This window comes from Microcaecilia unicolor, chromosome 3, assembly GCF_901765095.1.
Source record: "Microcaecilia unicolor chromosome 3, aMicUni1.1, whole genome shotgun sequence".
Classification (NCBI taxonomy): Eukaryota; Metazoa; Chordata; class Amphibia; order Gymnophiona; family Siphonopidae; genus Microcaecilia; species Microcaecilia unicolor.
Window position 1 is genome coordinate 450848360 of NC_044033.1, and position 25911 is coordinate 450874270.

Below are 25911 nucleotides of genomic sequence, written 5' to 3' on the forward strand. Positions count from 1 at the left end.
CAAGAAACGGAATGGGCCCAACAAGAGGGTCTACAGTCACGCAATGGCTGGTGGATACTACAGGATGGGCGCATATGGATACCCGAAGCCTTGGCCTGGACGGTGGCCAAGGAGGCTCACGACCGCACCCACCTGGGAAGGGACGCCCTGGGGCGCTTACTTGAGAAGACCTACTACATCAACAAACTATCCCTGTGGACCAAAAACGCTTCCAGCCGATGCGCGACTTGTGCCCGGAACAACCCTCGAACGGGGCCCGGCCCTATGCCAGGACATGTTCTCCGAGGCACCAGCCCTTTCCACGTGTGCCAGATTGACTTCACACACATGCCCCCGGCGCGCGGTTACAAAGCTATCATCGTCGCCGTGTGTACCTACACCGGATGGATTGAAGCCCAGCCCACTAGAACGGAAATGGCTAAAGAAGTTACCTCCCTACTGCTTCATCAAATCCTACCCAGATACGGCCTCCCCAAGCAAATAAATTCTGACAACGGCCCCGCCTTCGCCAGTGAAGTAACACAACAGCTCAGTACCAGACTGGGCCTCGATTGGAAGTTGCATTGTGCCTGGAGACCCCAAAGCAGTGGAGTAGTAGAGAGGGCTAACCGATTCCTGAAGAACCAGCTTGCCAAGCTATGCCAAGAAGCAAAAGCCAAGTGGCCCGACCTGCTTCCACTGGCCTTGCTGCATCTTAGGTGTACCCCCAAGGCTACAGGCCTTACTCCTTACGAGATGATGTACGCTAGGCCACCACCACTGCCCTCCTTTCCCGACTCCTTGCAGATACAGGGTGAGAGTTCCTTAGTAAAACAGATGAGAGCCTTACACCAGGTAGTGCAAGACATCCAGCAGTACACTGAAAGAGTAGCTCCCTTGGTCCTCACCAATCCGACGCACCGGTTCAGGGTGGGAGACGAGGTATGGGTAAAAGAGTGGGATGAATCTGACTGCCTAAAGCCAAAATGGAAGGGGCCCTCCCTTGTTCTCCTAACGACCTCCACCGCTGTTAAAATTGCAGGAAGCCCAGTGTGGATACATTGGACCCGATTGAAGCCTGCTGCTCCCACTAGCAGCTCCCTGAAGCGTTGGACTGCGCACCAACATCCTGACGCTCCATTACGGCTGACTCTAAGAAAGACGTGAACCACCAGATTCATGCCTGCCCAGCAACAGGAACTCAGTTTCTGGACCCACTGCGTTTTTGGCTCTCTCTTTATCGCAGCCATAATCGTGGGCCTTATCATCTTCTTGCTGCAAAGGCTCGGATACCTTCCACCGCATATATGATGCTTAGCCTACTACTCCTCCTTTGCTCAGTCCCGAGCTCTTACCCCTTGAGCCAGAACTGTACTGAATGTTTGCGCCTCGTGCGCCACCGTATAGAGAAAGGATATCACCTAGTCACTACCCTCATTCACCAGACGCAGCCCCCGGAAGGCGATTGCCAGTTTCTCCCGACTTGTGCCCTCATCACTCCGAATGGCCTCCAACAGTTCCACAGATGCCTCCAAGGAAATCTCACTATCTGCCACAGCCCTACCAAACCAAGATACTACAATGTCACCCTCAGCGTAGGACTCCCTGCGTATGTGGCCGGACCTCCGGGAGTCGAGGGAGATGGCATCCTGTATTACATTAATTCCACTCGTATCCTTGTCGGTGGCATCCAAACTGTGGCAACCCTCACCTTCGACGTCTGTGCCGCCATGGACAAGCACCCTTGGTCTCGCAAGTGTGGTAGCCAGAGTTGGCGAGAGGCATACGTTAAGGACCACAAGTATGTCTGCCCCTTCAGTCCGGACATGAGATGCTGCTCCCCGTGGGTGTGGCTCCCATGCGCCGGCGACACTCGAGCCTCCGGCTGGGACCGAGTATGTGCTTATACGGGAGGAGGATATGCCGGATGCGCCGGCCTGGGTGAATTTCGTCGAGGTTCTGGTAACTATGTGTCCCTAGACTGGCCCATCCGAGGACACGACATGCCCTGGAGAGGAACGTGGGGCCTCGGCATTGACGGCGGAGGAATGGATCCGTTGACATATATTACCATATATCAGAGTCTCGAAACGAAGCCTCCTACGCACTACCAGACTACTGTTGTCGGCTACCAAGACGTATTTGATGAAATTGCTCGTGCTGAGCAGACCGAGACTAAATTCCCCATTTCCCCAGAAGCCCGAAATATGTTCCTCAATTTGGCTGAAAACATCGCCCTCTCCCTCGGAATTGCCAACTGTTTCGTCTGTGGAGGCACCGACATGGGTGAACAATGGCCCTGGGAAGCGAGAGAGATCCGACAACACACATGGGATGCACTCAACACCACTAACATTACCTTTCCCCAACGGCCGAAGCCGTACGAATGGGCCCTGAGAACAAATATCATAGGTACCCTCTGCGCTAGTCGAGCGCCATCGAAGCGTTACTCTGTACCAGTGGGAGACTCTGCTTGTACGGGGGTTCTTCACTACAATGGCAGCCGGACGACCTGGTGGCAAACGGACAACCTGCCCGCCCCGGAGCCTATCTGGACAGAACCCACCTTGAACATGACATGGACCTACGGAGGGAACGCTTCCCTCAAGTGGGTAGCCCCGGCGGGCTACTACTATATCTGCGGACGCAGGGCCTATGAACAGCTCCCGACCCGCTGGTACGGTACCTGCCTCTTGGGCACGGTCCGACCTAGTTTTTTCCTTCTGCCCATACAAGTCGGCGAAACTTTGGGTATCCCCCTTTACGTGGAAAAGGGGCCTGATAATCCTACCCGACGACGACGGTCTTTCCCACCCGTCAAGCCCAAGGTCCAAATTGGAGACTGGAAAGACAATGAGTGGCCGCCTGAACGCATCATTCATTACTATGGACCGGCCACGTGGGCTGAAGATGGTACATGGGGGTACCGCACCCCTATCTACATGCTAAATCGCATTATTCGCCTACAGGCCGTACTCGAAATCCTCACTAACGATTCTGCCCTGGCCCTCAATATCCTAGCTCGACAAAACACTAAGCTCATTACCGCCGTCTACCAAAATCGCTTGGCCCTTGACTACCTCTTAGCCCAGGAGGGCGGGGTGTGTGGCAAGTTTAACCTCAGTAATTGCTGCTTACAGATTGATGACCAGAGCCATGTCATCAGGGAGATAACTGACCGGATGGTCAAACTGGCCCACGTCCCCGTCCAGACCTGGAACAGTGCGTGGGATTGGACTTCCTCCCTCACCAGCTGGCTCCCAACCTCCGGGAGCCTGCGAGGCCTCCTCGTCATGGGTGGCCTGTTTTTGCTGTCCTGCCTATTAATCCCCTTGTCTCTTCCCTTAGTTTTCAGGTGCCTCCGCTCCACCATGGAAAGCATCGCTGACCGCCGTGCTGCTGCCCAACTTATGGCTCTCCAGATGTACTCCCCCATTCCCCAGTCTGATGAAGCTGACGATGAAGCACCTTGTGGCTGACGTGTACTTTGAACCCCTTGAGTCACTCAATGGGCCATCACCCTTGTGCCAGCAAAAGACCGGCTACAAAGGGGGGGGGATTCCACTAGGGGCCCTCCGTCTCAACCCCGGCGAAGCAACCAACGGCTGCGCAAGGGCTTAGGGCTCGCTTGTTGCCTCCCTCGCTAACTATCCTTGTCCTTTCTTTCCGTTTCAGGGTTCATGGAGGTGATACTCTCCACCAGAATGGATGTTCAAGTATCAAAAGGGGGGAATGAAGGAGTGGAACGCCGGTACTACCTGAATACTACTGAGCAACAGGACAACCTCATGTTTTGTGCCTACTGATGGACTTTTACTTATGCACTCTACCTCTGCTTTTGGCTGTTTGGCCACACCTTATTACTGCACTGGACATTTGTGCCTTATCCAGTTTTACTGTTTACTAACAAGACAAGTTTGCTGTTTACTAATGTGCAGACAGAATGCAGGGCTATTAGATATATATCTTGTAACAGTAGTTTGCAAGGCCTATACAAGACCAGCTTGCACGTAGCAACGCCATCTGAATAGGCGACCTTGGAGGGTGCTGACACCCCCCCTGCATTCCTGAGCCGCACCTTATCTCCTGTGCTAGAAAGGAGTATTGTGTGTACAGAATAAGCTGCTAAGTTTCGTTTTTCTTGCCAGTATCATTTCAGTGTTATGACGTGTGTACGTACTGGGACTACAATTTTGTACTGTAAGAACTACAAATGTTTACTGCGCATGATAGTTGTGACGTGTAAGGGGCCAAATGCGCAGGCCCAGAAGGGAAGTATAAATGTAAGTGTCAGATGATTTATGACACACAGTGTCCCGAGGCTACTCGGTGCTGTTCACTTGCTAGCAATAAAGTTGCCTTGTTTGGAACCAAAATTTGCCTTTCGTCTCCTGATTTCCCACCTGTTTCAGAAAGGCTAAAGTGGCTAGGGCTCTTCAGCTTGAAGAAAAGACGCTGAAGGGAGATTTGATAGAGGTCTATAAAATAATGAGTGGAACGGGTAGATGTGAATCGTTTGTTTACTCTTTCCAAAATTACTAGGACTAGGGGGCAAGCAATGAAAGTAGTACATTTAAAATGGATCTCAGAAAATTATTTCTTCACTCAACGTGTAATTAAACTCTGGAATTCGTTGCCAGAGAATGTAGTAAAAACAGTTAGCTTAGTGGGGTTTAAAAATGGTCTGAATGGCTTCCTAAAGTCCATGGACCATTATTAAAATGGACTTGGGGAAAATCCACTGCTTATTTCTAGAATAATTCAATAGAAAAGACCACAAATTTATGTGTGGGGACTTGCCAAACTATACACTGTTAAACCTTGTCCCAAACAACCATACCGTTTTCTATAATCTTATTTTCTTTTTCTTATTGTATATATACTACAATATTGTAGTCATCTGTAGCAATAGATTTTTAAGCACCATCTTTTAACATTTTTTCAGGGGATCATCAGATAATAATGCTTCTCTCACCATAGGAACACAAAGTTCAATGTTCACTTATCCATCCAGGAAAAAAATGGTTGAGGCGCAAATCCTCATAGGATCAACCCACATCGTTTTTTTCTTATATATATACATTCTTATTACTTATTTTTCAATGGATATTTTCAAACATTTTTCTTAAGGGTTGAAAATTCATGTTTACACTTATCTTTCACATCGGCACCATTCTTACATCAGGAGAACCTCCGCCAACATGGCCACGTTTCAAAATCTTCCTCAGGGAAGAGGTTCCCTGAAAAAACAGAATCATGATTGTATATTTCATCAAGTCCAATCTGCTGCCTCTTTAAACATAATAAACATATCTTTCCCCTTTTAAATAATTGTACTGACAGCTACAGAACAGTCTTGCTCCTGCATAAGTTTGAAAACATGGCCGTGGTTTGTCGGCCCCAAATCATTGATTTAAATAGTACACAGCTGATCGCAAAACATGCATTCTGATTGGATCAAATAATACATCTCTCATCCAATCACACAAGAAACCACCAGTCGAGCTCCGAATTCAGCCCTACTGGATGCAAAGTCTGTAATAGGAAAATCCAACGTTGTTCTTTAAAATTCAAACGTTGATGCACATTTCCACCCTCCTATCCCAACTGTATACGATCCAAAATTCTCCATTTAATATCAGAAAGCGATGGTTGATGTTCCATCCAGTGTTGTACTGAGGGTGCTGTTATGACCTGATTCTAAATCCTGGATTTATGCTCATTCAAACGGGCCCATGCTGATCGGCTCGATCTACCAATATATACTTTCTGACAGGGACATATAATTGTGTATACTGTATTACTTGTCAAAATTCCATTCAAGGATGTTGCCACATAATTGCTTGTTGAAAAGCCAATTATTGGCGCTAATTAGCTTGTTCAATTAAATTGCATGCACACACCCAGATTTGTGTGTGCAATTTTTGGTGACTTATAGAATCAGGGTGAAGATGTCCTCCTGTTTTCAAGGCTGTCTTGTGCTGCCAGGAAGGAGAGGGCACTGCCTGCTGCAGCTGATTCTGTCAAAACACGGACCGTGTAGGGTCCCAATAAACTGTCTGAAGCTCTTACTTCTTTGTTTTGGCTGGTCATTTGGACTTGGGGCGAGATGCACTAAACATAACGAGCCATTAACGAGCAAGTAGTAAACCCTGGCATGCACTAAAAGCCATTTTCTGACGACGGTAGCAGCTAACGAAAATGGAATGCAGATGAGCAAATTGTGTAGAAACCTTATTGTAATGAGATGCACTAACCTTTTCCGATTGCCTTAACGCTGGAAACTCTAACGAGAGCTCTGTACCTCTCGTTGGGGCTGTGCAGGATTGAAAAACTGCTATAAAAGTTAAAAATAAAAATCAGGGGAAAAAAAGTCAAGTGCTCGTCAGGGACGTCCTTTATGGACGTCCTTAACTCAAAAACACACACACAAAAAAATAGCATTCCACTTCAAAAAAGACGTCCATTCCCCCCCCCCCCCCCCCCCCCACACCCAACGACAGTGCAGTTGGCAATTGAGGCCGTCCATCGAAAAAAGCCATCCAGTTTTGGCCGTCATTCACCTCCACAATAATAAAAAATATCCCTTTTGGCTGTGCTTCACTCAGCTGAGAGACCTGGAAGTCTCTGAGCCAATCACAATGCGTTTAGTTGAGCTAAACACACTGTGATTGGCTCAGAGACTTCCAGGTCTCTCAGCTGAGTGAAGCACAGCCAAAAAGGACGTTTTTATTATTACGGAGGTGAATGACGGCCAAAACGGATGGCTTTTTTAGATGGATGGCCTCAACTGCACTGTCGTTTTCGAGCCGCATCGGAGGGGTTGAGCGGCGCGGCGTCTTCGGGCGGCACGGGGAGGTGTATTTGGCATGCGCAGAGTAGCCAGCATAACGCTTTGCTGCTCTGCGCATGCTCGACTGGCCGATTGGCCGACTGTTTAACGATGGAATAGAGAATGCAAGTGAGCTACGAGTAGCATTCCCTTTCCTTGATGCATAGCCATTCCCGACCGATTCGCTATGGGATTCACTAGGGAACGTCTCTTCCGACGACTTTAGTGCATCTGGCCCTTGGTCTACTTCCACCCTTGGTTTGTTTTGCTTGCATTCTTGTGGAAGGAGTGGACCCCCCCCCCTTTTCTCTCGTTTCCATTGGCAGCTGATTCTGTGTCACCACTGCTTGCTGTGTGTGTGTGTGTGTGGGGGGGGGGGGGTTATTGTCAACTTCAAGAGTTTTTGCTGCTGCCTAATGGGTCAGAGGTAGATGGAAGAGGAAAGGGGAGCAGAAAAAGAAGTTGAGGGGCAGATGAGAGTCCAGGGAACATGGAGGCTTGAAAGAGACTACAAGGGTGTGGGAGAGTGAGAGAGGAGAGTGAGAGAGGAGTAGTAGCAATAGTCAAATATTTTTTTGTGAGTTTGTTTTTTCTTTATAAAAATACAATACTCTTAAAATATATTTTTGTTAATCTGCAAAGCTCCCCAACATCCTTCATACTAAACTCATTTTTTAAAAGACATATTTTAGGGGTTTCTTTCCATAGAAGCTTCTTGAGGGTTTAGAGGGATTTCAGATCATCAAAGTACTTAAATTGTTTGGAGGACTAGGAACACAATCAAAATATGCACACCTAAATCCTTGTGCAGAAACAGGAGGCATAACAAACCCAAAAGGAATAGATCTGAAAGATGTATAGGCCTGACCTATTTGGGTAATCTACTGGTTCCATACCACCCTTTTGGCAAGCTTTCTTGGGATCCCTGCCAGCTAAGGTATTTGCAGCGGTGGTGCTTCAGCTGGCGGGGTTGGGGTTGGGGTTGGGGTTGGGGTTGGGGACCCCCCCCCCCCCCCCGCCAGCCAAGATATGTACAGCTGTGGGAGTGGGCGGAGAGCCGGTCAGCGGACCAAAATGTCCCCCCCCCCCCCTCACTTTGGGCTCTGGCTACACCCAATAGAATAATAAACTTTGCATGAAAGAATCATTGGCAGGTGTGATTCTTTGATTCATGCAAAATTCATTATTCAGTCATGGTGGATGGGAAAGATGTTACAGCTACTCTTCAGACTATATATCTTTGTGAACATTCATCAGCATGGTGATAGATTATATAGTTCTGGACACAGTGCATTAAGTACTCCTGACACAGGCCCATGCTGAAACATGTCTGGTCACATCAGTAAACCGGTTCCCAAAGTGTGGCTCCTGTGATGTTCTTATCACTTTTTGGCCCTCTGCACCTTTTCTTCCCCTCCTGGATGACATGAAAACCAGCACTGTATCATTATCATTCATATAGTGTACCAGAAGTATGCAGTGCTGTACACATAAACAGTGGAGAGTTCCTACTTTGTGGAGCTTACAGTCTAGTAAAGAAGAGCGTAGCAGCTACGAGGGGCCACTCTACATTTGACCCCCACCCCGCCCTCGCCGCCGCATTATCAGATGCACATATCTTGTTTGCTGGCGGGGATCCCCAATCCCCCCCTCCTCCGCCAGCCAATGAGTCCGGGTCGACTCTACCACCGCTTCCTTCGTTGTGTGATCATCTGTTTCTGACGCCATACGTCCTGCACGGGGCTAAATGCAGGGTGCAGAACGTAAGGCGTCAGAAACAGATGATCACACAAGGAAGGCGCCCGAGTCGACCGGCGCTGAAGAAGACTTTTCTTCGGCTGGCGGGGATCGGGGACCCCGCCAGCAAACAAGGTAAGTAACTGATGATGATGCGGAAGGGGGCAGGGCAGAGGGGGCGGGGAAAAAAGGCAGTCTTAGCTGAGAAGCTGCATGGAGCGAGACTCCTTTCAGTCTTCTGCGTTGGAAAACAGCCTACGGGGTGGATGAACGGAGTAGAAGCCGACTGAATTTTGAGTTGTGCTCCGAAACTGGTCTGAAATTCAGGTTTGCATTTTCAGATGAAACAGAAAAACTCTTCCCCCTTCTCATGATCACCCCCCTCCGAAGCAGAAGATGGGTCTGCTGGCAGCAGACCCCCCCCCCCCCCCCAAAGCACTCCCTCCTGAGCCTACCTTTTTGTTGATGAGTAGCAGACACGGGAGCATCCTTACTCACTCGTGTGCATGCACAGCTCAGAAAATGGCTTCCGGGACGTCCCGTGGCAGGCGGCTTGCAAAACTTGTGCGGGAAGTCCCGGTAGCCATATCCAGAGCGATCCTCACTCACTCACCGTTTACAGTTTTGCGAGACTGCTGCTGGAAGTGAGATTTCTGCTCCTGCGCCCTCTACCTGGCTACCACTCCGCCAGCAAAAAGGTAGGAGCAGGGGGAGCTGCCAGTGGGGGGTGGCTCAGGTGTGGGGAGCTATCTCTGGGTACAGGCGGCAGTTTTGTTTTCGTCTTCAGGTTCGGCAGAAACCAAAAATCCTGGTGTCAGTTGGCCTCTAGAGTGGAGGGAATTTGAGACCCCTCTGCCTCTAAAGAGTAGTTTTATGTTTCCACCCTGTCCCCACCTTATCAAAGGCAGTTCATCATTTTCCCAGCAAATGTTACACCAGAAAACAGAACCAAAGGGCTTCCCTTATCCACAGAGCAGCTTCTCCGTTCTAGGGCCGTGAATGGCTCTGTGGCAGGTTTTTCATACTGCTGTTCAGTTCACTCTTTTTCGTGTGCTCTTGAATTAACCTTATAGCAAGAATCTGTTTCATTTCTGCTTTGTGGAACCAAACTTTTTGCTGCTTTCAGTATTGAGATATATTGTGTAATAGTAATTTGTACTCTTCTGTTTTTCAGATGGAGAAAGCATCATGTCGTCCCTTCCTTGCAGTAACACAGAAACAGTAAATCCTGAGGCATTAGTGCTTGAAAGTAACAAAGCACCGTACCATACTTCATAGAAGAAAATTATCTGTTGGTGACTGTGCATCTGAAGGAAGTATGTTTGCTATGGATTACTTCTCTTGGGAAGTCCGTTTGAAGCTCATAACTGCTGGCTTTGTCTTTTATCTGGGATTATTTGTGGCATCTCACTGGATGTCCTGTCTTTTTGCTACCTATCGTTCTTTGTCAGCTAAGGAAAAAGTATTTTGGTGCTTAGCTAGTACTCGTGCAATTTTTGGAATTCAGAGCACAGTGGCCGGCTTGTGGGCCTTAATGGACCCCGTCCTCAATGCTGACAAGGTCCTTGGCCAACAGGACTGGTCTTGGTTTAACATTCTGATAGCATGTGGCTTCTTCCTGTTTGAAAACGTAGCTCTGCATATGTCCAACGTGATCTTCTGGACTTGCGACCTCGTCTTAGCTACTCATCATTTTTTTGCCTTCATCGGCTTTTGTGGAGCATTGGTTTACAGCGTGATTGGTCATTATATGCCGATAATAGCTTTGCTGCTAGAGCTTAGTACTCCTTTCACCTGTATCTCGTGGATGCTCTTGAAGGTAAGAATCTGACATTTAACAAAAACTCCCTCTTTGGCTGTGTTTATGCAGCAGTGAGGGAGGTATAATCTTTGACTTTGGACTCCAAAGAAGAGCTCAGAATTCTGCTTGGAGTCTTAATAGAACTGGGCCATTTGTAGCCAGTGCATTGACTGCAAAGTATAATATGAGGTCATCTGAGTAAGATTAAATCTTTGAAAATAAAACCATACAGCCTTCCAAATTTCACTAGGCAGCAGATATGAACTGTTCATATTCTGAGTGGGCTTTGGGGCAGAGCTGGGTCTGGAGGGGGGAAAATGTTAGATGGTTAGCACTGATTTTCACAACAGCAAAAAAATCCCAGCAGGCTAACCCCCCCCCCCCCCCCCCCCCCCCGTTTACAAAGGCGTGTACCAATGCTGACACAACCCATTCAAAGTGAATGGGCTGTGTCGGCATTAGCGTACCAGCAGCTGCTAGTGCAGCTTTGTAAACAGGGGAGTTAGTGTTTAAACTTTTTTTTTTTTTTTTTTAAATATTAAAAAAAAATGTTTTCTTTTTTTCTTATGTTTTAAAATGGATCTTCCATATCATCAAGCTGATCAATCCATAGACTGGTGGGTTGTGTCCATCTACCAGCAGGTGGAGATAGAGAGCAAACTTTTGCCTCCTTATATGTGGTCATGTGCTGCCGGAAACTCCTCAGTATGTTCTCTATCTCAGCAGGTGGTGGTCACACACAGCAGCAGCTCTGGCTAGGCCTCCAAGCCTAATCCTTAGGTTTTGTTGAGGCCTGGGGTTGAGGGCTCTTTTGAGCAAGTGCAAACCTGGTGGTGCCAGGTCCCTCCTTTTCTCCCCCCTCCCGCTGGCTCCGTTTAAAAAAAAAAAAAAAAAAATTTTTAAACGTCTTTAAAGGCGTTTAATTCGACGTTTCTTTAAACGTTCATTGCAGCTACTCACTGGGACACCAGTTCGTTACAGCTCGGAGCGGCAAGCAGGTAATTTTACCTTTTTATAGCGGGCAGGGGGTTCCCCGATTCTTCTCCTCGTGGCAATGGCGTCGGAGGGCGAGGGCGCAAAGGGTCGCTCCCCGGATCGCTGGAGCGCTTCTAGAGGGGATGCGGGGGTTTTACAACCTGATTCGCCCTTGATGGGTGATAGTTTAGTGACCGATGAATGTCCCGGTCGTTCCTCCGGCGTGGCGGTTTTTTCCCGCCATAAACGCCCATCCCCCGCTCCTCGCCTCCGCCATCTTGGCCGGCCACGCGGCTCGGACGGCTTCTTCGGGGCCGCCCTTGAGGTTGGAGACATTAATGCCATGAACGCCCTTAATTTGGGCGACGGCACAAAAGCGGCTAAAGTTAAGCGCCGTTCTTCCCGCGCGGCTCCTTCACGGAGTTTCGCGCCGGACGCCATTTTGGATGCGCAGCATGTCTCTCCCCCGCTATTGCGAGCGCCGGTTGAGAGTGCGTCTAGGGCTGTTGCCCAGGCTGCGGAAGTGCACAGTCTGGGGGGTTTCTCCCCCGAGTTTGTTTTGCTGCTGCATCAGGCTTTCCTCATGCAAACGCTGCCCCTGCTCCCTCTTCTGATAAAGAGGTTGAGGTTCCCAGAGGTAAACGCCCTCGGGTTGATTTCCAGGCCTTGGAGGACTTTTGTCTCCTCCGTTGTAGATGAGGGCAGCGTGTCTGAGGTCTCCCAACGATCCTTTGCGGATTCCTTGGAGGAGATAGATCCCCGCTCGGATGGAGCGGATGACCCCTCTGCAGCGCGGCTTTTTAGCCCAGAGGATTTGCCCAACCTGTTGTTACAGGCCATGGACACTTTGAAGATTTCCTCTCCGGAGGACGTCTCTCCCTCAGCCCCTGTTGGCTCTGCCATTATGCTGGGGACGAAGCGCCCGCCTAGAACCTTCCACGTGCATGATGCCATGCACACCTTAATTGCGGCTCAATGGGATGTCCCGGAAACGAGCCTTAAAGTGGCTAGGGCTATGTCCCGCCTCTATCCTTTGGCTGTGAGTGAACGTGAGGCCTATCTGTGGCCTACCGTGGATTCTTTAATCACTGCGGTGACTAAGAAAACGGCGTTGCCGGTGGAAGGTGGCACGGCCCTAAAGGACGCCCAAGACAGAAGATTGGAGGCGGCCTTAAGGTCGTCCTTGGAGGCAGCTGCTTTAAGTTTGCAGGCCTCAGTTTGCGGCTCCTATGTGGCCAGGGCGTGCCGGACTATGGTGCAGCGGGCTTCCCCCTCGGATCATTCCTTGAGGGCTGATTGGCCGGCCCTGGAATCGGGCTTAGCCTATTTGGCAGACTTGCTGTATGATGTCTGGAGAGCCTCAGCTAAAGGCATGGCTCAGACAGTCTCTGCGCGGCGGTGGCTTTGGCTGAAACATTGGTCTGCTGACCACGCCTCTAAATCCCGCCTGGCTAGATTGCCTTTTAAAGACAAGCTGCTCTTTGGGGTCGAGCTGGACAAAATCGTGACCGATCTCGGCACGTCTAAGGGCAAGAAATTACCAGAGGTCAGGGCTCGGGTTAGTACTCGTCCCGATACCTCCATATCGCCCGGGCAAGTCTGGTTCCTCTGCCCCCTCTTCCTTCAAGAGGACTTTCTCCCCCAAGCAGCATTCCTTTCGCAGAGACCGCCGTCCCGGAGGTGCTCCCTCCGGTCCTCCCCCAGGGTCTAGTACCCAATGACGGGGCCTTGGTCCACGCCCCAGTGCAGATTGGAGGACGGCTGTCCTCGTTTCTGGGCGAGTGGACCACTATAACTTCAGACGCGTGGGTGCTGGAAGTCATCAGAGACGGCTACAAGCTAGAGTTCTGCCAACCCTTAAGAGACGGGTTTGTACTCTCTCCCTGCATGTCTCCGGTCAAGCTGTGGTAGTGCAGCAGACCTTGGACAACCTGATCCGCCTGGGTGCGGTCGTTCCGGTGCCAAAAAATCAGATGGGCAAGGGACGTTACTCCATTTACTTTGTGGTTCCAAAGAAAGGAGGTTCTGTCCGGCCTATCCTCGACCTCAAAGGGGTCAATCGGGCCTGGAAAGTGAGGCACTTTCGCATGGAGACTCTCCGCTCTGTTATAGCGGCAGTGAAGGCAGGAGAGTTCTTGGCTTCCTTGGACATCAAGGAAGCGTACCTGCATATTCCCATCTGGCCTCCTCTCCAACGCTTTCTGCGTTTTACAGTCCTGAGACGACACTTCCAGTTCAGAGCCCTCCCTTTCGGGTTGGCTACTGCTCCGCGGACCTTTTCCAAAGTAATGGGGGTCATAGCGGCCTTCCTGCTAAGGAAGGAGTACAAGTCCATCCTTATCTGGACGACTGGTTGATCCGAGCCCCCTCTTATGCAGAGTGCGGCAAAGCTATGGACCGGGTAGTTGCTCTTTTGAGCTCCCTGGGATGGATCATCAACTGGAAGAAGAGCCAGCTGCGCCCGACTCAGTCCCTGGTGTATCTGGGAGTTCGATTCGACACCCAAGTGGGCAGAGTGTTCCTGCCAGACAATCGGATTGTCAAGCTTCAGGCTCAGGTGGACTAGTTCCTAGTAGCCTCTCCTATTCGGGCTTGGGACTACGTGCAGCTGTTGGGCTCTATGACGGCCACGATGGAAGTAGTGCCCTGGGCCAGGGCTCATATGAGACCACTACAGCTATCTCTGCTGCTGCGCTGGACTCCGATGTCGGAGGATTATGCTGTGCGCCTTCCCGTGGACCCAGCAGTGCGCAAGGCGCTGAGCTGGTGGACGCAGACAGACAAGTTGTCTGCAGGATTGCCTCTGGTGACCCCGGAGTGGATTGTCGTCACGACAGACGCCTCTTTGATGGGCTGGGGAGCCCACTGCTTGGGAAGGACAGCGCAGGGGCTCTAGTCTCCTGCAGAGGCAAGTGGTCTATCAACCTCCTGGAACTCAGAGCCATTCGCTTGGTGTTATTGGAGTTCATCCCGGTACTCGTGTTGAAGCCTGTACGGGTCCTGTCGGACAATGCCACGGCTGTGGCCTATATCAACCGCCAGGGAGGTACCAGAGCGCCCCTCTAGCCAAGGAGGCTATGAGTCTTTGCCAGTGGGCGGAAGCGAACCTGGAGCAGCTTTCAGCGGCCCACATTGCCGGAGTCATGAATGTCAAGGCGGACTTCCTCAGTCGCCATACCTTGGAGCCCGGAGAGTGGCAACTATCTGCTCAGGCGTTCTTGGACATCACGAAGCGCTGGGGCCAGCCGAGCCTAGATCTGATGGCATCATCGGCCAATGGCCAAGTGCCGCGCTTTTTCAGCAGAGGACGGGACCCTCGATCCCTGGGAGTAGATGCTCTTCTCCAACAGTGGCCGACACAAGAGCTCCTCTATGTGTTCCCGCCCTGGCCCATGCTGGGCAGGGTGCTAGACCGGGTGGCAAAGCATCCCGGCAGGGTAATCCTGGTGGGTCCGGATTGGCCCAGACGTCCCTGGTATGCGGACTTGTTCAGGCTCTCAGTCGACGATCCTCTGCGGCTGTCAGTGGAGCAGGGCCTGTTACATCAGGGTCCCGTGGTGATGGAGGATCCCTCTCCCTTTGGTCTTACGGCCTGGCTATTGAGCGGCAGCGTCTGAGGAAGAAGGGCTTCTCAGACAAGGTCATCGCCACTATGCTGAGAGTGAGGAAGCGCTCTACTTCTACTGCTTACGCCAGGGTTTGGCGTATCTTTGCAGCATGGTGTGAAGCAGGCTCACTTTCTCCCTTCACTGCTCCAATTTCTTCAGTGTTGGCGTTCCTGCAAGAAGGTCTGGAGAAAGGCCTGTCGCTCAGTTCCCTTAAAGTCCAGGTAGCGGCTCTGGCTTGCTTCAGGGGCCGCCTGAAGGGTGCTTCCCTGGCTTCGCAGCCAGATGTGGTGCGCTTTCTCAAGGGAGTTAATCACCTGCGCCCTCCTCTGCACTCAGTGGTGCCTGCGTGGAATCTCAACCTGGTGCTAAGAGCATTGCAGAAGCCGCCTTTGGAACCCTTGTCGAGGGCATCTCTGAAAGACCTGACGTTGAAAGCAGTCTTTTTGGTGGCTATCACTTCAGACAGAAGAGTTTCCGAGCTCCAGGCGCTCTCATGTCGAGAGCCTTTTCTGCAGTGCACTGAGGCAGGAGTGACTATTCGCACAGTGCCTTCCTTCCTGCCCAAGATTGGTTCTCGCTTCCATGTGAATCAGCAGCTCTGTCTCCCTTCCTTTCGTAGGGAGGACTACCCAGAGGAGTACTCCGCTCTTGAATATCTGGATGTGAGACGAGTCATCATCAGATACTTGGAAGTGACCAATGATTTCCGGAAATCGGATCATCTGTTTGTCCTGTTTGCAGGTCCTCGTAAGGGTCTGCAGGCTGCTAAGCCTACAGTGGCAAGATGGGTCCAGGAAGCCATTGCAGCGGCTTATGTGGCCGCGGGGAAGGTGCCGCCTATCCAGCTGAAGGCTCCTTCCACGAGAGCTCAGGCGGCCTCGATGGCAGAGGCCGGATCCGTCTCCTTGGAAGAGATATGCAAGGCGGCAACGTGGGCTTCGGCTCATACATTCTCCAAGCATTACCGTTTGACTGTGGCTGCACGGGCGGAGGCCCGGTTTGGAGCTTCAGTGTTGAGGTCAGGGATTTCTATGTCCCGCCCTGGGTGAGTACTGCTTCGGTACATCCCACCAGTCTATGGATTGATCAGCTTGATGATATGGAAGGTAAAATTATGTATAATCATACCTGATAATTTTCTTTCCATTAATCATAGCTGATCAATCCATAGCCCCTCCCAGATATCTGTACTGTTTATATTCTGGTTGAATTTTAGGTTCAAGTTTAGCCTTCAGTTACTTCAGGAGGACTTCGTGTTCAAGTTCTTCTTTCACTTGGATTCTTCAAGAGTTGAGACGACTTTGTGTTACAGTGAGCTGCTGCATTCCTCTCCCCTCCGTTTTACGGGGCTGGATTGAGACATAAATTCTGCCGGCACTCCCTCCCGCTTCGTGCGGCTGTAGGGCAGCTTTGTACCCCTCCCGCTTCGGCGGTGTTAGGGTCAGTCAGCTCCTCCCGCGGTTGCGGTTGCAGGATAAGCCAGATCCCCCCGCATCGGCGGGTGTGGTGTCCCTCCCCCGCTCCGCGGGGATGAGCTGGACGGATTCCCCTCCCCCACTTGTGTGGGGATGAGCTGGGTTAATTCCCCTCCCCCGTTTCGGCGGTGGTGAGCTGGGCAGAGTGTCCCTTCGTGGGTGTAATTCTCTAAGTGCTGAGTCCTGCGGATGGAGCTTTGATATCGACATACTGAGGAGTTTCCGGCAGCACATGACCACATATAGGGAGGCAAAAGTTTGCTCTCTATCTCCACCTGCTGGTAGATGGACACAACCCACCAGTCTATGGATTGATCAGCTATGATTAATGGAAAGAAAATTATCAGGTATGATTATACATAATTTTACCTTAGATGCCAAGGCATCTGAAGATCTGTTTTAAAACAAAATTATATGTGTATAGATATGTAAAAACATTTAAATATTAACCTCCCTGTTTACAAAGCCGCGATAGCGGCTGCCGGTGTGCTAATGCTGATGCGGCCCAATGGGCTGTGTTGGCGTTGCCGTGTGGCTTTGTAAACGGAGGTACATAAGTACATAAGTAATGCCACACTGGGAAAAGACCAAGGGTCCATTGAGCCCAGCATCCTGTCCACGACAGCGGCCAATCCAGGCCAAGGGCACCTGGCAAGCTTCCCAAACATACAAACATTCTATACATGTTATTCCTGGAATTGTGGATTTTTCCCAAATCCATTTAGTAGCGGTTTATGGACTTGTCCTTTAGGAAACCGTCTAACCCCTTTTTAAACTCTGCCAAGCTAACCGCCTTCACCACGTTCTCCGGCAACATATTCCAAAGTTTAATTACGCGTTGGGTGAAGAAACATTTTCTCTGATTTGTTTTAAATTTTTCTACACTGTAGTTTCATCGCATGCCCCTAGTCCTAGTGTTTTTGGAAAGCGTGAACAGACGCTTCACATCCACCTGTTCCACTCCACTCATTATTTTATATACCTCTATCATGTCTCCCCTCAGCCGTCTCTTCTCCAAGCTGAAAAGCCATAGCCTCCTTAGTCTTTCTTCATAAGGAAGTCGTCCCATCCCCGCTATCATTTTAGTCGCCCTTCGCTGCACCTTTTCCAATTCCACTATATCTTTCTTGAGATGCGGCGACCAGAATTGACACAATACTCAAGGTGCGGTCGCACCATGAAGCGATATAACAGCATTATAACATCCTCACACCTGTTTTCCATACCTTTCCTAATAATACCCAACATTCTATTCGCTTTCCGAGCCGCAGCAGCACACTGAGCAGAAGGTTTCAGTGTATTATCGAGGACGACACCCAGATCACTTTCTTGGTCTGTAACTCCTAACGTGGAACCTTGCATGACGTAGCTATAATTCGGGTTCTTTTTTTCCACATGCATCACCTTGCACTTGCTCACATTAAATGTCATCTGCCATTTAGCCGCCCAGTCTCGTAAGGTCCTTCTTTAATTTTCCACAATCCTGTCGCGAGTTAACAACTTTGAATAACTTTGGGTCATCAGCAAATTTAATTACCTCGCTAGTTACTCCCAGCTCTTAATCATTTATAAATATATTAAAAAGCAGCGGTCCTAGCACAGATCCCTGAGGAACCCCACTAACTACCCTTCTCCATTGTGAATACTGCCCATTTAACCCCACTCTCTGTTTCCTATCCTTCAACCAGTTTTTAATCCACAATAGGACTTTTCCTCCTATCCCATGACCCTCCAATTTCCTCTGTAGCCTTTAATGAGGTACCTTGTCAAACGCCTTTTGAAAATCCAGATACACAATATCAACCGGCTCCCGTTTGTCCACATGTTTGTTTACTCTTTCAAAGAATTGAAGTAAATTGGTCAGGCAAGATTTCCCCACACAAAAGCCGTGCTGGCTTGGTCTCAGTAATCCATGTCCTCAGATGTGCTCTGTAATTTTGTTTTTAATAATAGCCTCTACCATTTTCCCCAGCACCGACGTCAGACTCACCGGTCTATAGTTTCCCGGATCTCCCCTGGAACCTTTTTTAAAAATCGGCGTTACATTGGCCACCCTCCAATCTTCCAGTACCACGCTCGATTTTAAGGATAAATTGCATATCACTAACAGTAGCTCCGCAAACTCATTTTTCAGTTCTATTAGTACTCTAGGATGAATACCATCCGGTCCAGGAGATTTGCTACTCTTCAGTTTGCTGAATTGCCCCATTACGTCCTCCAGGTTTACCGTGAAGTCAGTAAGTTTCTCCGACTCGTCCGCTTGAAATATCATTTCCGACACCGGTATCCCACCCAAATCTTCCTTGGTGAAGACCGAAGCAAAGAATTCATTCAATCTCTCCGCTGCGTCTGTGTCTTCCTTGATCGCCCCTTTTACCCCTCGGTCATCCAGCGGCCCAACCGATTCTTTTGCCAGCTTCCTGCTTTTAATATACCGAAAAAATTTTTTACTATGTTTTTTTGCCTCTAATGCTATCTTTTTTTCGTAAGCCCTCTTGGCCTTCTTTATCTGCTCCTTGCATTTGCTTTGACACTCCTTATGCTGCTGCTTGTTATTTTCAGACGGATCTTTCTTCCATATTTTGAAGGCATTTCTTTTAACCCTAATAGCTTCCTTCACCTCACTTTTCAACCAGGCAGTTTTTACCCTCTCAGTTGTCCCCCTAAGTTTTTTTTTCATCGTTCTTCTCATTTTATCATAGTCTCCTTTTTTAAAGTTAAACGCTAACGTATTTGACTTCCTGTGTATAGTTACTCCCAAGGTTGATATCAAAACTGATCATATTATGATCACTGTTATCAAGCGGCCCCAGTACCATAACATCCCTCACCAGATCATGCGCTGCACTAAGGACCAAGTCTAGAATTTTTCCTTCTCTCGTCTGCTCCTGCACCAGCTGCTCCATAAAGCTGTCCTTGATTTCATCAAGGAATTGTACCTCTCTATCGTGTCCCGATGTTACATTTACCCAGTCTATATTTGGATAATTGAAGTCACCCATTATTATCACATTGCCCATTTTGTTTGCGTCTCTGATTTCTTTTATCATTTATGCGTCTACCTGCTCATCCTGGCGAGGTGGACGGTCCTTTTCCCTTTTATACATGGAATTGCAACCCACAATGATTCAAGGGTGTGATTTGTGTCCTGCTGAATATGTAATCTATCTGAGTCAAGGCTCTTGTTAATATACAATGCTACCCCTCCACCAGTCCGGTCCAATCTATCACTACGATATACTTTGTACCCCGGTATGACAGTGTCCCACTGGTTATCCTCCTTCCACCAGGTCTCAGTAATGCCTATTATATCCAATTTTTCATTTAGTGCAATATATTCTAACTCTCCCATCTTATTTCTTAGACTCCTAGCATTTACATATAGACATGTCAGAGTATGTTTGTTGTTCCTATTTGCATGATGCTTAGTACTGGACACTACTGATTTGCCATCTTTTGTCTGATCTTTAGTTGTATTTAAGGGCACCTGGCCTACCACGGTCTGTTGTGCAACCTCACTTTCCAGAAACCCTATCTTCCCTGTTTGTGAGGTATCTTTGCAAGATACCTTATTCCGAACCATGCGCTTTTGAGCGACTGTCAGCCTTCCCCCCATTTCTAGTTTAAAAGCTCCCCCTTCCCCAGAATGTTGCCCAGTTCCTAACAAATCTAAAGCTCTCCTCCCTGCACCATCGTCTCATCCACGCATTGAGACTCCGGAGCTCTGCCTGTCTCTTGGGCCCTGCGCGTGGAACAGGTAGCATTTCAGAAAATGCTACCCTAGAGGATCTGGATTTGAGCTTTCTACCTAAGAGCCTAAATTTGGCTTCCAGAACCTCTCTCCCACATTTTCCTATGTCATTGGTACCCACATGTACCAAGACAGCGGACTCCTCCCCAGCAGTATCTAGAATCCTATCTAGGGGGTAAATGTATAATATTTTGAGTGGTGACAAGTCAAAACAATTAGCTTGCTGGAATTTTTTTTTTTTTGCTGTTATGAATTATTAATCCTTACATATTGAATTTTTGTCCCGTTTATTGGCACTGGACAAAGGTTCCCCAACAGCAGACATAATTTTGTCTGGCCATTTTATTCCCAACTCTATAAACCTAAGCAATGCCCCTTGCTTCCCAACTCTTAAAATAAAATAGCCCAATTACCAACTTTCCTCATTCTCCCTATCTCTTGGCCTCCACATATTTTAAAAAGCCTGCTGTTGACTCTTCCCCCTCTCCCTAAGCTGCCAAATATATATATATATTTTTTTAGGAGAAGCCTGCTAGTGCCCTCTTTCTTGCTTACTGCAACCCAAAAAAAGTTAATATCTTCAGATGGTCCTTCCTTCACTCGGCTGCTAATTTTACACCCACCCACCCCCTTAAAAAAATTGCTGATACCACTTCTATAATTTTATCAAAAAGCTTAGTTGTTAGTGACCTTCATTTCCCCTCTCCTCTCTTTCCTTGTCATTTAATACTCTGGAGGCAGCTTCCATTGCTTTACCTAGGTCGTAAGTATCCAAAAGAAAAGCATTACTGGCTGGTGCTGCTCCCTTCCCATCCATTATGATATCTTTTGGACCGCAGGCAGAGGGCTATCCCTAGCCTGCATATTTGTTTATTTGGGCAACAGGAGCTAGTAAGAGGAATGTGGGCAACCGCTGGGGTGTTCTTCTGATGACAGCAGAGAAGTTGACTCCCATTTATGGCAGGGCTTTTTTTTTTTTTTTTTTTTTTAAAGTACAGTCAGGAAGAGGAAAGAGGGAGGCTGAGAGGGATAAGAATATTGATATGCTTTTCTGGGAGCGTTCCTACTCGTAGAGGATCTTTTTAAATTTTAAATAGTTTGTGGGGTGGAGGAATGGAGTCCTATTGCTGGTGAGAGGAGTATTTTTAATTTAAGGAGTGGGAATGAATCATAAAGTCCCGCCCCCCCCACCACCACACTTTTTTTTTTTTTTTTTTAAGGGGTCTTTGTGTCTGACTTTGGCAGCTCTAACCAGGTAACATTGGCCTGAAGACATATATACACCCCCCCCCCCCCCCCCCCCCCCCCCCGCTACAATAAATGTAGCGGGCCAAATTTTCACCTTACAGATTTAGGTGAAATTTCAGTTAAACACTAGCTAGGTTCAGATGAACATTTTCTAAAAATTAATCAGCTAAAATTGGCTGGATGTCTTGTCCTTTCAGCTTTGTTTTTAACTTATATTATTTATAATCACTTTTAAATTTTACATTCATCAAATAATCTGAATGGAAAAAAAATACAAAACTAAGGGCCCTGCTTACTAATCTGCGCTAAGGGCACACTAACATTTTTAGCACGTGCTAAACGCTAACCAGCTCATTTTCGAAAGAGAAGGGCGGCCATCTTCCGACACAAATCGGGAGATGGCCGCCCATCTCCTAAATCCGGCCAAATCGGTATAATCGAAAGCCGCTTTTGGCCGCTTTCAACTGCTTTCCGTTGCGGAGCCGGCGAAAGTCAAAGGGGGCATGTTTGTCACAGTAGCGAAGGAGGGACAGGGGCGGGCATGGGAGTGGTTAACAGATGGCCGGCTTCAGGCCATAATTTAAAAAAGAAGGGCGGTTGCAGCGAGAACTTAATCTGCCTTTTTTTTAGGTCCAAGTCCCAAAAAAGTGCCCGAACTGCCCAGATGACCACCGGAGGGAATCAGGGATGACCTCCCCTGACTCCCCCAGTGGTCACTAACCCCCTCCCACCAAAAAAAAAAAAAGAACTTTAAAAACGTTTTTTTTTGCCAACCTGTATGCCAGCCTCAAATGACATACCCAGCTCCATGACAGCAGTATGCAGGTCCTTGGAGCAGTTTTTAGTGGGTGCAGCGCACTTCAGGCAGGTGGACCCAGGCCCATCCTCCCTTACCTGTTACGCTTGTGGTGGTAAATGTGAGCCCTCCAACCCCCTCCCCCCAAAACCCACTGCACCCACATGTAGGTGCCCCCTTTCACCCATAAGTGTTATGGTAATGGTGTAGAGTTGTGGGGAGTGGGTTTTGGGGGGGATTTGGGGGGCTCAGCACCCAAGGTAAGGTAACTATGCACCTGGGAGGTATTAAAAAAAAATTTTTAATTTTTAAAAGTGCCCCCTAGGGTGCCCAGTTGGTGTCCTGGAATGTGAGGGGGACCTGGCCCCTCCCACGACCAAATGCCTTGGCGTTGTTCGTTTTTGAGATGGCCGGCTTCAATTTCCATTATCGCTGAAAACTGATGCTGACCATCTCAAATCCGACCAAATCCTATGCATTTGGCCGGCCCCAACCGTATAATCGAAACAAAAGATGGACGCCCATCTTTTTCAATTATACGGTTGGTCCCGCCCCTTCGCGTTGCCGTCCTCAGAGATGGCCGGCCATGGAGATGGCCGTTGCCGTTCGATTATGTCCCTCTAAGTCACACATAGGAACATATTGGCGACTCTAACATTTAGTGCGCGCTAAATTTGGCTCAGCTAAAAACGCTAGCGGACCGTAGTAAACAAGGCCCAGGTAAATTACAAATACATCAAAATTGAAAATATAAATTTAAAACTTTCACCCACAATAATGGAGACAAGGTCCATATAACAAGGAAATACAAAAAAAAAATTATTGAAGAAACTAGTAATAGCTTAAGGCTAGCTGATTAAGGTTAATTAAGGTACTGTTCCACCAGTAATTACAGGATTCTCCCTAGCATTCAAAAATTCTACAAGTTGACTCGGCTCACAAAATAATAAACTATGCCCACCATGCATCGACAAGAAAATTTCAATATAAAAGTCCCTTCCAGGGCAAGAACACTCTATTTTAATGCCAAAAATGCTCTCCTCCTGGCCTGGGTCAATCGAGAAAGATCAGGAAGTAACATAACAGAGCCAAAGAATTTCTCATTCATATGTCTAAAGTAATGTTTAAATACAATTTGCGTTTAGGTTCGAGTATAAAGGAAACCAGGAGAGTTGTTTTCCCAGATATGAAATCCAAAGAGCTTTCTAAGAACTCGGTCAGGTTCAGACCTGGCTACCATTTCTTCCAGCAGCCTTTCCAGCAAAAGTTGTTGTCAGACAGCCCTATTTATGGATGACAAATTATCGGATGATAATCCCAATATCTCTCTCATATAGCATTTCTTCTTGTTTGATTCTCCAAATACTTAATTCTTCTTTACATTAAGGTTTTTTCTTTAATCTGAGCCATGTCCAAAGTTGAGTCTCCACCGTTAGGAACTACGGACCAAGAAAGGGATCCGGGTGTCGTCGTCGATAATACACTGAAACCTTCTGCTCAGTGTGCTGCTGTGGCTCGGAAAGCGAATGGAATGTTGGGTATTATTAGGAAAGGTATGGAAAACAGGTTTGAGGATGTTATAATGCCGTTATATCGCTCCATGAGTATTGTGTTCAATTCTGGTCGCCGCATCTCAAGAAAGATATAGTGGAATTGGAAAAGGTGCAGCGAAGGGCGACTAAAATGATAGCGGGGATGGGACGACTTCCCTATGAAGAAAGACTAAGAAGGCTATGGCTTTTCAGCTTGGAGAAGAGATGGCTGGTGGGAAGACATGATAGAGGTATATAAAATAATGAGTGGAGTGGAACAGGTGGATGTGAAGCGTCTGTTCACGCTTTCCAAAAATACTAGGACTAGGGGGCATGCGATGAAATTACAGTGTAGTAAATTTAAAACAAATCGGAGAAAAGTTTTCTTCACCCAACACGTAATTAAACTCTGGAATGCGTTGCCGGAGAACGTGGTGAAGGCGGTTAGCTTGGCAGAGTTTAAAAAGGGATTAGATGGTTTCCTAAAGGACAAGTCCATAAACTGCTACTAAATGGACTTGGGAAAAATCCACAATTCCAGGAATAACGTATAGAATGTTTGTACGTTTGGGAAGCTTGCCAGGTGCCCTTGACCTGGATTGGCCGCTGTCGTGGACAGGATGCTGGGCTTGATGGACCTTTGGTTATGACCCTTGAACTAATAGAGAATACTGAGGTTAATACTGCTACACAGGACCAGATGTAGCAGACCTCCGACGTTCTCTCTACTGCCATCTGCTGGATTGATCTGTGGAACTCTATGGAATTGGTATTCATCTACTCAAAAAAAGTATAGTTGTTTGGTGTAGGATGAAGTCTTGTGGTATTGTTGATGGGCCTATGTATTTAAGCTGTCCTTACTTTGTCACTTGAGACAAATGGCGTCTTGAAGAGACAAACGTGCAAGAACTCTGCTAGTCGCTGCTCATTTGCAAAGATGGGAAAGAGGAAAGGGAAGATGCAAATCTATCCCTCGGTTTTCGATTCCACTTCCCATCAGTTGCAGGCTAAACTGGAATATTGCGGGCTTCACCGCGAAGATTAACAGCAGGGATTATGGATGGCTCTGGAACAACACTTGAGCAAAGTTTGGAGGGGGCTTTCTTTAGCCCTAAACTTAGACCTATGCCCCTATGACCCAGAAGGGACTCGTTAGTTGAAAGTGTGGTGCTGCAAGGGCTGGAGAGTCCAGGAATTATAACATGTACTGAGGGGATTCCATCAGCAAAGTCTACCCCATTGAGAGGAGAAGGGGGAATTGCCTGGGAACAGATTGATGTGTCCCTGGAGGTCCCTATAACATCGGAGAGCCCTCCTGGAGAGATGCTGGTGGATGCAAGACCAGCAGTCATTGACATGGATCAAATTTGGGAACATCTACAATGCGACCTCACGAGTATTGCGTTCAATTCTGGTCGCCGTATCTCAAAAATGATATGGAAAAATTAAGACACACCTGATAATTTTCTTTCCCTTAGTCACAGCAGATGAATCCAGGAACTGGCGGGTTGTATCAGTCTACCAGCAGGTGGAGATAGAGAACACTAAAGAAACAGGCAGTGACCCTCTGTGTACTGATCCTTCTCCCTTTAGTATAGCACAAATTCCAAAGCAGAGAAAAGAGTAAAAAACATCACGTAATTCACAATAAAAGAAAACACACTCAACCGGAGTGAACAATACTCAAACTGAGCAAGTAACAGCATTGGCTAACTCAGATTCTGCTGAAAATGAACACAGACTGCAACAGGGAGGGATCCTGGATTCATCTGCTGCGACTAAAGGAAAGAAAATTATCAGGTATGTCTTAATTTTTCCTTCCTTAGCCTCAGCAGCAGATGAATCCAGGAATTGGTGGGATGTACCCAAGCACTCCCTAAACTGGGCGGGAAGTTGCAGCTCCCCGAGAGAGAACCGCTACCGCAAAGCGCGTGTACTCCCTAGCCACCACATCCAAACGATAATACATAGTAACATAGTAGATGACGGCAGAAAAAGACCTGCATGGTCCATCCAGTCTGCCCAAGACAAACTCATATGTGTATACCTTACCTTGAATTTGTACCTGTCCTTTTCAGGGCACAGACCATATAAGTCTGCCCAGCAGTATTTCCCGCCTCCCATCACCGGCTCTGGTACAGACCGTATAAGTCTGCCCTCCCCTATCCTCGCCTCCC

At 48.2% G+C, this 25911-nt stretch overlaps 1 protein-coding gene across 1 annotated transcript in view; it reads left to right on the plus strand.

The window, feature by feature from the left end:
- The first annotated feature begins 8645 nt into the window (after positions 1-8645).
- Positions 8646-25911, plus strand: part of CLN8 (CLN8 transmembrane ER and ERGIC protein) — a 43402-nt gene continuing 26136 nt past the window's right edge. Inside the window, exons 1-2 of the mRNA XM_030195607.1 lie at positions 8646-8683; positions 9723-10367. Coding sequence (XP_030051467.1) covers positions 9867-10367 — 501 coding nt within the window. The 5' untranslated portion in view covers positions 8646-8683; positions 9723-9866. The remainder of the gene's footprint in view (positions 8684-9722; positions 10368-25911) is intronic.